Here is a 13,744-nt window from a genome sequence, read left to right as displayed (position 1 = left end):
AAATAAATTTGCCCTGTCTCATTGATGAGTAGCTCTAAGACATTGTATTATTCTCCTGAAACATTGATAGAAATTTTTTGTTTGTGTTGGGTGGCTTCATGCTTGCTTGTAAGTGTTTGCTGTCTCTAATTTGATAAGTTAAATAGTTTGAAACTCTCCAGAAGAGAAAGGAAACCGTTCTGGGGTCTTAGTTTTTTACTGTATTAATTAGTGATCTTGCTGAACAAATGAACCTATTTATACAAGTTTGCCAAGAACTAAGTTTTTGTACCAAGTAGTTTCAATGGGAGAGCAGAGTTTCAAAGGGATATTAATTGTGAATGAAGAAATTCTGGCAGTTGGAGCTAAACGTGAGGCAGAGTGAGATTATCAATTTTGGGCTTAAGACACTTGGTAAAATGTGAAGAACAACAAGATTTAAATGTCTGAAAAGAAATAACTAAGACGAGTGGGCAAGAACAAAATAATAACTAAAACTAATGGAATGTCAGTAGTTATCTCAAGAGGCCAGAATACAAAGCCATGCAATTAAAGCCACAGCTATATAAGTCTCTGTGACTAGCTTTGAGCGAAGTATCTTGAGGTGTATAATTTGGGCAGGTTGTGCAGCTGTTGGCAAACATTATTTGTTCAAGGCTGACCTCTGTTTTAAAATAAAGTCAAGCTTATCTTGCGTGTTCTTCACAGCAGAAAGGTGTAAGCCTTTGAGAGAATTCTCCCACAGTAAATTCCCACATGTCAAAATAAGATCTGCAAGCAAAGTAAAAATAAATATTTACAACCAGCAAAGTAATGCCCCTAACTAAGCCACAATTAACAAATGGTTATTTTTTTTTTATAAACTACTAAATGTTTCCGAGACATTCAGAAACATTTAGAAACTTTTAAGACCCCCAAAAAAATCAAAGAACTTAAAAAAAACAAAAACTGAAACACTTTAAAACACTTCCTCTAAATAGTCCACTTTCTTAAAACACTTCCTTAAAGCTCTTTTGAAAAGATAAATTAACGTCAATTCGAGATTTTAAAAATCATTCTTGGAGAGATTTAAGAGCACTTTTACAGTAATAATTAATCCAGAAGTCTTTAAAATATCAAATGTACTTAGAGCCCTTAAAGTCATTCTTTTCCATTCACATCAAAGACAGAAATATTCTTTGCATCCCAGACCTGGTGGAGAATCCTCTGATGTAAGTGAAGGGCATTTAGCTCAAGTTTCCTCCACCACCCACCCCCCCCCCCCCCCCCCCCCCCCCCCCAGCCTGATATTAAGTGCCAAAGGTCTGACTAGTTATTCCTTTAGTACTGATAAATCAAATGAAACATTTTTTTTCCTCTTGCCAGTGTTCAGAATGACAGCAATCAAGCATGCATTACAGAGGGATATTTTCACTCCAAATGATGAACGATTGCTCAGCATTGTCAATGTTTGCAAGGCAGGCAAAAAGAAAAAAAACTGCTTTCTGTGTGCCACAGGTACAATTTACTATAGTTTTCATTGATGTTTCTTTAGTGCATATTTCTATTTCAATCAAACCTTTTTTGTTAATCCCTATACATGAATGTTCATACCTATACCTTTTTAAGTAATCCCTATACCTTGGTAATGTCTTGCTTCTTAACCAATTCATAACTTTCAAATATTGAGCTGACTAATGACTGTTTTGAAGCTACTTTACTCTTAGCATTTATCTAACTACGTCATTAGACTTCACCCAATTAATGTCTGTTATTCTCAGGAACAATGACAGGGTAGGTTTTATTCCCTTAGTGATCTAGCCTGCTGAATCTTAATGAGGTGAACAGCAGTTTTTGCTCTGTCATCAAATATTTCACATTATGATTTCCCGTTAAACAGAAGCTTGAGTTGAGTTATAGCATTGCAGCAAGAAAGATTGAGAAAAGCCTGTGGCAAAGACAGTCTTGTTGATACTGGTATTCACTGTGTTTGGTTCTTTGTAGACTGTTGGTTTGTATCATGGTTTTCATGCCATCGTGAAGCAAGCTTAAGATGGAGACACATTTTTGTGAGCAACTGAACTTGAGAAGGGTGTTAGCAGAATCTCCTGATTGATGGAGTTAAAGGCTTTGGTAAGGTCAAAGATGGCCATGTATTGTGGCTGGAGCTGCTCCATGCATTTCTCTTGGACTTGTCAGATAGTGAAGATCATGTCCACTTTGCGTCTAGATGGACAGAATCCACACTGTGATTCAGGGAGCAGCTCTTTGGCTACTGGGACACAACAACAGAGGAGGACTTGAACAATGTCTTTCTTTGTTGGTAAAAGAGAGATCCTTTTGCAGTTACCACAGTAAGATGTCTCCTTTCTTAAAGATGCTCATGATTATGGCAACTCTGAGGTCTCTTCCCAGATGTGGATGATGAGATTGTGGATTTGTGTTTGAAGGTTTTCATTGCTGAGTTTTAGAATTTTTGCAGGGGTGCTACCTGATCTCAAGGCCTTGTAATCTTTGAGTGCGGAGATGGCCTCTTGAACCTGTTGTTGGTCAGAGGTGGCAGTAGGGCTGGCTTTAATAGGTTGCTGTGGGATAGGATACATCATGTTCATTTTGAGGACAAAGTCACAGTCAAGGAAGTCTTCAGGGTGTTTCCTCCAGCAGCATTGACTGCCTCTCTTATCCCTGATGAGTTCATCCCTATTCTTGGCTCTGAGTGGCTTGGGGCCATGGGTGTTTAAGGCACAGAAGAACTCGTGCATGTCACAGCCATCTGCAAACCAATGGGAAACTGTTCAACCCATGGCAACCACACTGCAGAACCAAGCTCACCTGAACCTCAGTAGTCAAGCTACAGTATGCAGACAATACTTGTGTTTGTGCATGTTGGAAGGCTGAGCTCCAAGGTGGACTCACGAAAGCATTTGATTGAATGGACCTTGCAATTAATGTCCACAAGACCAGGGTCCTTTGCCAACTTTCTTTCATTTCACCATACTGCCCTCCAACAATAAAAGTTCATGACAAAATTCTGGAAAATATGGACCACTTCCCATACCTTAGGAGCCACCTCTTGGAGAAGGCAGATGTTGATGATGAAATTCACCATGGTCTTGAGTGCCTCAGCACAGCCTTTGGTCAATTGATGTTTGAAGATCAAGACCTCAGATCTGGCTTAAAACTTATGATTTACCAGGCAGCAGTAGTACCTACCCTCCTAAATGCTTCTAATATCTGGACATGGATGACTTGCCTACATCAGGCATTTCAAGGCATTGTAAAAATGCCACCAGTGATTTCACCATCTGTCTATGGTTCCTTCATTGGCCTCATCAGCTACCTCAGAACCCATAAAACTGGAGTATAGGTAAGTCGTCCATGATCCTGAAGGACCGCATAAGGAGAAGAGTTTGTTTACAAATTCCTCCTCTACTCTTCTACAATTCTAGATCATTTGCATCATTGTTAGCCACTGGTGAAGTTCCTGAAGCCTGGAAGGTGACTAGCATTTCCATTGTTTAAGGAGGGTAGCAAGGAGAAGCCAGGGAACTACAAGCCGGCCAGCCTGATGTCAGTAGTGGGGAAGTTACTGGAGGGAATTCTGAGGGACAGGATCTACCACCATTTGGATAGACAGAGTCTGATCAGGAGTTGTCATGGCTTTGTGCATGGGAAGTCATGTTTGACGAATCTTTTGGAGTTCTTTGAAGAGGTAACCAAAAGGGTAGATGAGGGTAGGGCAGTGATGTTGTCTATTTGGACTTTAGCAAGGCCTTCAACAAGGTCCCGCATGGCAGGCTAGTCTGGGAGGTTAGATCCCATGGAATTCAGGGAGAGCTAGTTAGGTGGATTTAGAATTGGCTCGGAGGTAGGAAGCAGAGGGTGGTGGTTGAAGGTTGTTTCTCGGAATGGAGACTGGTGGCTAGTGGTATGCTGCAGGGGTTGGTGTTGGGACTCTTGTTACTCATTATTTATATAATGATTCGGATGTGAATGCACAAAACTTGTCGGCAACTTTGCAGATAACACAAATTAGGAGGTGTTACTGATAGTAAAGATGGTTATCATGGAGATCTGATCAGTTAGGGAAGTGGGCTTAGGAGGGGCAAATGGATTTCAATACAGATAAGTGTGAGATGATGCATTTTGGAAAGTCAAACCAGTGTGGGACTTGTACTATGAATGGTAGGGCACTAGGGTGTGTGATGGAACAAAGGGACCTAGGAGTAAAAGTGCATAGTTCATTGAAAGTGGCATAACAGGTAGTTGGGGTGGTGAAAAAGGCACTTAGCATGCTGGCCTTCATCTGTTAGGGCATTGATTATAGGAGCTGGGACATTATGTTGCAGTTGTATAAGTCGTTGGTGAGGCTGCACTTGGAGAACTGTGTACAGTTTTGGTCACCCTGTTAAAGGATAGATGTGGTTAAACTGGAAAGAGTGCGGAAAAGATTTACGAGGATGTTGCCAGGACCAGAGGGCCTGAGTATAGGGAGGTTGGCCAGACTAGGTCTTTAATCTTTGGAACGTAGGAGAGTGATGGGCGATCTTATAGAAGTGTTTAAAATTATGAGAGGCATAGATAAGGTTGACAGGAACAGACTTTTTCCCAGGGTAGGGGAGTCCAAAACTAGGGGGCATAGATTTAGGGTAAAAGGGGAAAGATTTAAAAGGGATCTGAGGGGCAGCTTTTTCACGCAGAAGGTGGTGAGTATATGGAATGAGCTGCCAGAGGAAGTGGTTGAGGCAGGTACAATAAATTTAAGAAGCACTTGGGATAGGTACATGGAGGGGAGGGTTCTGGAGGGATATGAGCCGAATGCAGGAAACTGGGATTAGCTAGGTCTACAATGTGGTTGGCATGGACTCGTTGGGCCAAAGGGCCTGTATCTGTGCAGTATTGTTCTGACTCTATACCATTTCCACTTTTGAGTCTGTTCTACTGTTTGTCATTATGCTGCTTCACCACTTCACTGCTGCATATCTGCCTCTTTTTCTTAATGCTCTTGGTATACCTCCTGCCTAATGCTCAATGTCTGTCCTCCCTTACTTCCTTTCCATGAAGCACCCTGGGATGTTGACCTGTTCAGAGGCTATTCATTTTTGTTAATTTTTATGTGAAAGATGATTTACCCCATTGAATTGCTGTCTAATTGTATCTGACACCAAACACTTTGCTGTGATATAATTCAAACAGTATAATTAAAATTTTGATTTGTGTAGTGGATTCTTGTTATGTCATCTGTCATCATGTTTTCAGTGATGGGATGTTGTGAAGTGCAGTCTATGCTGGAAAGTCGCAGCACTGGATCCTCTGCATCATCAGATATTATCCATATCCATGAAAATCTGTCACTTCACTTCACATGTTAGAGTACAGTAAGCTTTTCTATAAAAGCCTTTTAAATTGCTGATAAGACTTTTGAATAACCAGCACTTTTGGTATATCAGACTATTCCCAGAAAATAATCTGAGTATTTTTTTAGTGTTAATTTCTTTGCATGCATAGCCCCTCCCTCTGTAGACTAGTAAAGTCAAGTTTATTGTCTTATGAACAAGTACAGTGAGGTACAGCCACAACGGAAAAACTTGCTTGCAGTAGCATCACAGGCACGAAGATTCAGACAACATACAAAACATGGATAATTTATGCATAATTCATGACAGTGAAGAAAAAGACTGTGCAAAACAAGATACTTGTGCAAAAACAAAATACAATCAGAGACAAGTCCCTGGCAGTGCAAGGAGTGGTCTGTAATGTTCCGTTGCTGAGGGAGGATTAAGGTTGTGCAGTTCAGTTCAAGAACCCGATGGTTGTAGGAAGGTAGCTGTTTTGAACTTGGTGGTGTGGGACTTCAGGCTTCTCTACTTCCTGCCCCACAGTAGCAGTGAGAAGAGGGCGTGACTCAGATGGTGGGGGTCATTGATGATGATGGGTGCCACCTTCTTGAGGCAATGCCTTGTAGATGCTTTTGATGGTGGAGGGGGCTGTGCCTGTGATGGGTGGGCTGTGTCCACTACTCTCTACAGCCTCTTGCAATCCTGTGCATTGCAATTGCTGTACCAGGCCATGATGCAACAGGTTAGGATACTTTCAATGGTGTATCTGTAGAACTTAGAGTATTTGGTGACATGCCAAATCTCCTTAAGTTTCTAAGAAAGTAGAAGCACTGGCATGCCTTTTTCTGGATTGCATGTATGTGCTGGGCTCAGGATAGGTCATCGGAGATGTTGATGCTCAGGAGTTTAAAACTGCTAACTCTCTCCACCTCCGACCCACCAATAAGAACTGGCATGTGGACTCCCAACTTCCACTTTCTGAAGTCAATGATTAGTTCCTTGGTTTTGTTGGCGTTGATTGTGTGGTTGTTTTTGTGGAACCACTCAACCAGGTGTTCTATCTCACTCTTGTAGGCTGACTAATCACACAACTTTAGCCCTCGGGTGCTCCATGAGTTCCTCCAATTCTTGTCTAAAATCAGAATCTACTTGCTGCTTTCTTTATTGTCCTTTTGATACTCTTGATTTCAGTGCCTCTGATACTGTTAGTCCTTCTGCACTTCTTCTACCTTTTGAATTGATCTTGCTATTATTATGGATTTTTTTTTGCCAACCATGTCCATTTGTCAGATTGATGAATTGGAAACTTCTTTAATTAACAGGTTTGGTCAAAATGAGTGTTCTCTCTTTGGTCTAAATGTATGAATATGAAGTGACAGTCAAGTCCTCATAGCTAATGCAGTTGAAATATCTGAGATGAAAATTTTATTGTGATAAGAAATAATTTTCCTAGAAAAATGAGTCAAGGATTGCATAGAAGTGTAATTGAAAAGGTAGATATCATTTAAGGGAATTGTTAGATGAAATGAGGTTTACTGAACTCTTGAGGTTTTATGCAATATGTATCCAAAGCGTTAAATAAACACTAGTTCTGTAATAATCTTTTAGATTGCTGCTTCAAACCTTTTATTAAGACAAAATAATATTTTGGTGTTTACAGTTTGTTTTTATTACATGGTTCATTGATTTATTAACTTTTTATATATTTGATTTTTGCAGTAACAACAGAGCGACCAGTTCAAGTAAATGTTGTTAAGGTGAAGAAATCAGATAAGGGGGATTTCTACAAACGGCAGACAGCATGGGCTTTGCGAGATTTGGCTGTTGTTGATGCTAAGGATGCCAGCAAGGTACAATGTGAAGGTCTAAAAGGCCACTGAAAACTCATGTTTCAGTCAGATTGATTGCACTAATAATGGTGAAGAATTAAACATCATTCTGAATATTACATTTCCATTTTTAATTTATAACTAAAATATTAAAAATTTTAAGTGTGTTGGCGAAGTTTTGAGGTAAATTTTTGTTACCATCTTTGATCAAGTTGAGTCGCTTTGTTAATAAGATGCATCTTTTCGTTTGAACATGATGTCTTCTGTCTCATGGCCATTAAAATTACTGGTTTACTTCCCTCACCACCCCCCCCGCCCACACACCCAGCTTCACTACATTGTTCTCTCCTATACTAGCCATGGTCTCACTGTCCAAATGTAGGAAAATTACTTTGGGTTTTGTCAATCTTTTAATTGATCAAAATGTGAATTGGAAGTTAAATTGTGCTCCTAGACACTAGGTGCATTAGTAGACTCTCAGTAGGGAGTAATTTTCATCCTATTTTACTGCATATGAATTCACATTTATTATAGAGTAAGGTTTGATGGGGAAAAAGTAATGGATCAAGAATTGGCTAGAGTTCAAATTGTAATCTCAAAGTGCACATCCTGTCAGTTAATTGTGAAGTGGCAGCATTGATAAGCACAGAAGTCCATAGCCCAGTGACCAACTCTTGCAGTAAAAGTAGAATTTTAGAGTGGTAAAGAGAATCCAAGATAAAACTTAAATGGAAAAAAGTAGATATGAAACAAAGTCCAAGTGCACAGGAATATTATAATGTAGAAGTGCTTTCTTATACACTAATGTAAAACTCACCCCAACACCCCCCAAAAATATGTTTATTTTAAAAGTTTAAAACCCTCATGTAGAAGATATTCATCTTTATTCACTCTGTTCCATAGGTCTGTACCAAATTATACATTCTGTAAGGTGAGTCAGTAGCCCAAAATAAATGGATGAGTAATCTCAACAATTTAATAGGAAATCTTGCATTTCTGATTTCTGATTTTTGGATTGCAGTTAAGGGGGGCTTTTGCTGGGAAAAAGGAATTCCTGAGCAAGTGCACTAATGGCTCAATTGGTATGAAAAATTCCCACTAGAAAAATTGTAAGTAACATCCCCAGTTGGAAAGTATACTGATCTGTAAGATTTCCTGTTAGATTTTGTGCTGACAGTTTGGAGCCAGCATCAGGTAAGCAGCTCCCAATAGAGAAGTCCAGAACTTTTGTTGTATTTTTTTCCAGTGTTTATGTTGATAGAATTTATGGACCCAAAATATTTCAAACCTTAAGTTAGCAAATTGTTGAGTCTCATTAGGCTGGACTTTAGAACTGCAATGCAGCCACTGCCACAGCTCAAAGATGATCAGATAGAAACACATATTTAGATATTGCCAAGTGTGTCTCATTGCCACTGAGAATCACTTGTTTTTAAGATAGCAGATGAATTTAGCTCTGAAAAATTGGAGCAGTTTCCCTGTATTCTAAGTATGATGAGGAATAAAGAATATTACTTCTAAAATTTAATTAATGTTGACAATTCTATAGCCACCATTAACAATTTACATTAATACAGTAAATTTAGTGTATAAAAACAAGCCCCAGGTGAAAGAGATGTAATCAAACATATCAGAACAAAGCTTGTGAAGGTGCTACAAGTAGATCTGCTATAAAGCGATAATTGTGTTCCTAAGAAACATTGTGTTATAGAATATTGCGGTATTAAAACAATTGTGTCAATGGGAGAAAGGGGGTTAGGGATTATAGACATTCAGACATGCAATAACAAAATTATTTTTCCTGCAGGGTTTTCAAAAATAAAGGTGTTTTTAATCACCATGTTTATTTTTTTTACCTTAAAAATACTAAAGCCTTATGTTACATTGTTTAATAAAGTATCTTTGCACTAGTGTCAATAGAAGCGATTGCTTGTCAATTTCCAATGGTTTCCTGCAGTGAAACTAGCACAGTGTGTTCTTCAGACAATGGTGTCTGATTACTGCATGTAAACAGTTTTTTTTCCCAAGACTCTTTACCCAAGATGGCTTTTTTCCCCCTGCTTGTCAATTTCCAAAGTAGTTATAGTGACTCTCTAATTCCCGATCGAAAACCAATTTGGCCCAAGTAATACAAATAGTGTTCCCTAATTAATCAGTCGTGTTATATCTAATTCATGTTATGGAAACGCGTGTTATAGCAGAACTACCTGTATTAAGAACGGTAGCCAAGGGCTTAAAAGCTAGGTTTTTAAGGAGGAAATTAAATGAGAGTGGAGTGGGGGCAAGGAAGTTTGATGGAATTCCAGATCAAAGAATCCAGGGAGGTGAGAGACAAATGATCACAATAGTGGGCAAGGAGTGCACAAAAGTATAGAATCGGGAGTTTGGCTGAGGGAATGGAAGGAAAAGTTAAAGGAATGGAGAATGATACAGAGGGCAGTACAGGAGAAAATCTTGAGAATAAGAATTTAAATCTGGTCTCCCAATATTTCTGTGTAGTTTGGTGAAGACTGGAGCGGGACCTGTGTGGGAAAGGGTGCTTCGGATAAGCTGATGTTTATGGAGATTGGACGATGGGAAGGACTGCATTGGAGAAGTTTTATCAGAATGTGAAAAAATAATGTGAATACCCTTTGTGATAAGTCGAGGAATTGGGAAACATTATGCCAGAAATTGTTATTCTTTGCAATGGAAAAATATTGTAGAGTAAAACTCCAATAATTTGCTGTCTGACTATTTGGAAATCCATGTGATTCTGCATCTGGTTCACCAGGTGATATTTGCTCCCTTATCATTTGCTGGGCCCCAATACCCTCGTTCCCTTTACGATCGCTGAGGCTCTAATTCATGCACTTCCGTTTAACTTACCTGGTTCACTGGACACCTCATTAGCATGCTGTGTAACGCTGAACAAAAGTGAATTAAGAGCATTGAGGTATTAATAGAAATAACATTCAGTAGTCCAGAAAATCTTCTAATTCGGCACCTCTGCATGACAGTTTATTGGAGTTTTACTGTATTGACAGCTCAGTTGGGATTGAATGGATGTCTAGGTTAGTAACAAATAAGATTATTCTTTTAACAGTTGCCAGAAAGGATCCAATATGCTGATGCTAAGATTCAGTTACAAATTCTGAGCTTAATATTTTGAGTATATAGGTATTATCACTTTGAGAATACTGTTAGATTCCAAACTCTGTATATTTTAACATGTATCACAAACTGCTTCATCATGTTAATGTTTGTTTTCTAAAATCCAATTCTTTAACTAAATGGATTTGCACTATCCATGCTTGCAGGAGAATCCAGAGTTCGATCTACATTTTGAAAAAGTGTACAAGTGGCTTGCTAGCAGCACAGCTGAGAAAAATGCTTTTATTTCTTGTATTTGGAAACTTAATCAGCGATACCTTAGAAAGAAGATTGAGTTTGTCAATGTTAGTTCACAGTTATTGGAAGGTAAGTCCGCATAATGATGATGATAATACATTTCATTTTAGTAGAAATGAGTCTTCACAATACCTAATTTTCCTCCTTGTGTTATTATGACAGTTTGCCAGACATTAATTTTTTTTCTTTGTCTCTTCATGACACAGCTCATTCTGTTCCATACATCTTTTCAACTCCCATTATCTTTGCAGCTCAGTATTTAAAAGGCTCCTATGAAAAGTTAAATCAAAGCATTCATGTAATGAACAATGCTGAATGTAATTTTAATTTTTGAGCTTTCTTTGCAGGTTCATTATAATATTGGAACATAGTCATTGGTGTGATAGTGATTGCTTTACATCAAGTCTAATTTAATATTATTATGCTTTTTCACCATTTTACTTTGTGTATTTCATCTTGGCCTCAAATTTATAGAATGCACAGTGTGGCCAGTCTATAGGATGGTTGTGACACTGTGTAAATTCAACCATTTTGTGAATGGATATTTTAGTGGCTAGCATTTTCAATTCTGCAAACACATTTTTAATTTCTAACTTATTAAATCCTTGGAAAAGATTTCTGTTGCAGTGCCATTACTTGAAAACACATGGTAATGGTGGATATGGCAAGCCTGGCAGTGTTGGGAATTCACTGTAAAATGCTGCCTTTTGTAATCTGTATTGCTATCTGTTGCTATAATGTTTCTATGCTTATCTTCCTTTAATCTTCTTTCTCTATTCTTTCTCTGCAAAGAACTTCCTAAAGTTACAGAAGGTTGGTAATGTTTTCTTATTTTTGTTGTCCTGGTGTATACAGTATCGATAATTTATTGTCCACTTTACGTAATTAGGTCCAGAGGTTCAAATAAAGAAATGGCGTATTATCTTTCAAAAGTGCTTTTCATAACCTCAGAGCATGCCAAAGCACTTCACACGCAATTGGTAGAACCTCTGCTATTCTGAGTGTAAAAGGAGGCTTTATCATATATATGTGAATATCATTAAAAAGTGTTGGAATGTATTAGGGATTGCTACATTGTCCAATAACATAAATAATCCTTTTCGAGACTACACCATTGTCTTTTGGAGAACTCCAAAATAATCCTAATTCCTTTTGCTTCAATGATACTGACCTTTTTCTCTGTTAAGAATTCAAGGGCACTGGATCTTTGGGAATTAATTATTAAGATCCTGAAATTCACTGTATTTCAAAACAACATAATTTTCATTAACATTCCTAAAAGTTAGAATTATATACCTATCGTTTCTTGTTCATGTTTTGGCCTGTTTTTAAAAGAAGCTTTCCTGCATTTCCTATTTTTACTTCCGCAGTATTATATGAACCTGAAATTTTAACCTTCTTTTTCAGATGCTGAGGGATCTATTGTGTATTTCTAGCAAGTTTACTGCAGGTCATTTTGGAAAATGTGCAACTGCATCCATTCTGTTTTAAGACTGCGGTCAAGGGCTGTAATTTTTTTTTTCTGGAAGAATTGCGTTTTGCAACTTGAGTTTTGGATTAAATCCATGTCTAATGTTGGCTCTCGGGGTATTTATTTGCTGTGCGGAGCCCATCCACAATATAGACCACAGGACAAGTGATTTGTGCCCATCAGGAGCTTGCATGGCTTATCAGTCTGTTCATTTGTACAAAAGTAACAGATACTGTATGTTGGATGTTATTTTCATGGAAGTACAAAGGAAATTGCACCTTTATAGGAATAGCCTTGTTACTGTTATAGTTTTGATAGCTTGTAGACAACAAGAGATTGCTTTAAGGTGGAAGGGCGTTCAAGATCAGGAGAGGAGCATAGAGTCTATATGTATACAGCACAGAAACGGAACCTTTGGCCCACCACACCTGCACCAATCATCAGGCACCTATGTACAGGAACACTATTTTTCCTGTCACAATCCCATCAACCCCCTCCTACACCCCTCACCAACTATCCTGCCAACCACCACCTCTTGGGGCAATTTACAAACCAACCAGCATGCTTTTGGCACGTGGCAACTGGAGCGCCCAGAGGAATCCCATGTGATCACCAGGAAAAAGGTGCAAACAACACAAACGTCACCTAAGGTCAGGATGGAACCTAGGTATCTGGAGTTGTGAGACAGCAACACTAACTGCTGTACCACCTGCTGGCATGAACTGAATCTTTCAAGAAATCGTAGGAGAAAATATTGTAAGTTCATTTGCATCAGAGAGAGCAGAAGGTAACTCTTGAAGGAGATGAAGCTTTAGGCAGTAGATTTGAAAGGAGTTCTGAGCGGTAGTGTTTCAACAGCATAAGTTGTGTGTTGAAGTTATAGAGGTAGGTGACACCTCATGCAGGAGGAAACACAAAGGGTTACAGAGAGAGGGTGAAGTGAGTTTGCAGGCAATGTAGAAATGCTTCATCAGGATAAGTGGACTGACATCGGCACCCTCTCTCAGGCCAGCGTTCCCAGTCTTAATTACACTCGATTTGCTCCTTGGGGCAGGCCACGTCATTCACATGCCTGACACTAGAGTCCTGAAATAGATAACTTATTCTGAACTGTGAAGGATGAGATCAGCTGACAGTCAAATGAAAAGAATTAAGAATGTCCTCAAAACCTCCTTGAAAAAAATGCAACATCCACACCTGCTCCTTGAAATCCCTGGCCACCAACTGCTCAAATTGGAGAAGGAGCATTCAGAATGGCACTGTGAGTCAGGAGCATACAACAGCAGAGGGAGTGCACTACCTCTCGAACTGCCCATTCTCCTGCCTCATCTGGTAGAGTCTGTGGTTGAGATACGAGAAGGACGGAATTGCAACACAACAGTTGGCACTGCATCCTCACAGCTCCAGCAAACAAGTTCAGCCCTGACCTTGGATGCTGTCTTGGTGGTGTTTGCATGTTCTCTGTGTGACTGTGTGAGTCTCCTTTGGTTTCTTCCCTTGTACTGATAGATCATTTAGCCAATATAAATTATCCCTTAGTGTAGATGAATGACAACTTGAATGTATGAGAGAGAATAAATTGCAGGGCTACAAGGAAATACAGGAATGAGATTGATGGGCTTGTTCTACTGGAAACTGGCATCATCTCAATGGGCTGATTGGCTTCCTTCTGCATTATAGTAAATATTAGTCCATATTATCCAGGGTCTCGTCTTGGACCTTTATTGTTAGATGGTGGTGTTGTAGGACCAGGTTAG

General features: G+C 39.0%; 1 protein-coding gene across 4 annotated transcripts in view; it reads left to right on the top strand.

Annotated features, from left to right (window-relative positions):
• Positions 1 to 13,744, top strand: part of exoc1 (exocyst complex component 1) — a 59,015-nt gene that overhangs the window by 4,407 nt on the left and 40,864 nt on the right. For 2 of the 4 annotated variants that reach the window (XM_052010004.1, XM_052010002.1), the window contains exons 3-6: positions 1,345 to 1,476; positions 7,017 to 7,147; positions 10,426 to 10,585; positions 11,309 to 11,329. In XM_052010004.1, coding sequence (XP_051865964.1) covers positions 1,353 to 1,476; positions 7,017 to 7,147; positions 10,426 to 10,585; positions 11,309 to 11,329 — 436 coding nt within the window. In that variant the 5' untranslated portion in view covers positions 1,345 to 1,352. The remainder of the gene's footprint in view (positions 1 to 1,344; positions 1,477 to 7,016; positions 7,148 to 10,425; positions 10,586 to 11,308; positions 11,330 to 13,744) is intronic. The other 2 variants (XM_052010003.1, XM_052010005.1) reach the window with 1 other exon arrangement.

This window comes from Pristis pectinata, chromosome 2 (genome assembly GCF_009764475.1).
Source record: "Pristis pectinata isolate sPriPec2 chromosome 2, sPriPec2.1.pri, whole genome shotgun sequence".
NCBI classification, from domain to species: Eukaryota; Metazoa; Chordata; class Chondrichthyes; order Rhinopristiformes; family Pristidae; genus Pristis; species Pristis pectinata.
The sequence above is the reverse complement of the archived record's forward strand: the minus strand, read 5'-3'. Positions and strand labels throughout refer to the sequence as shown.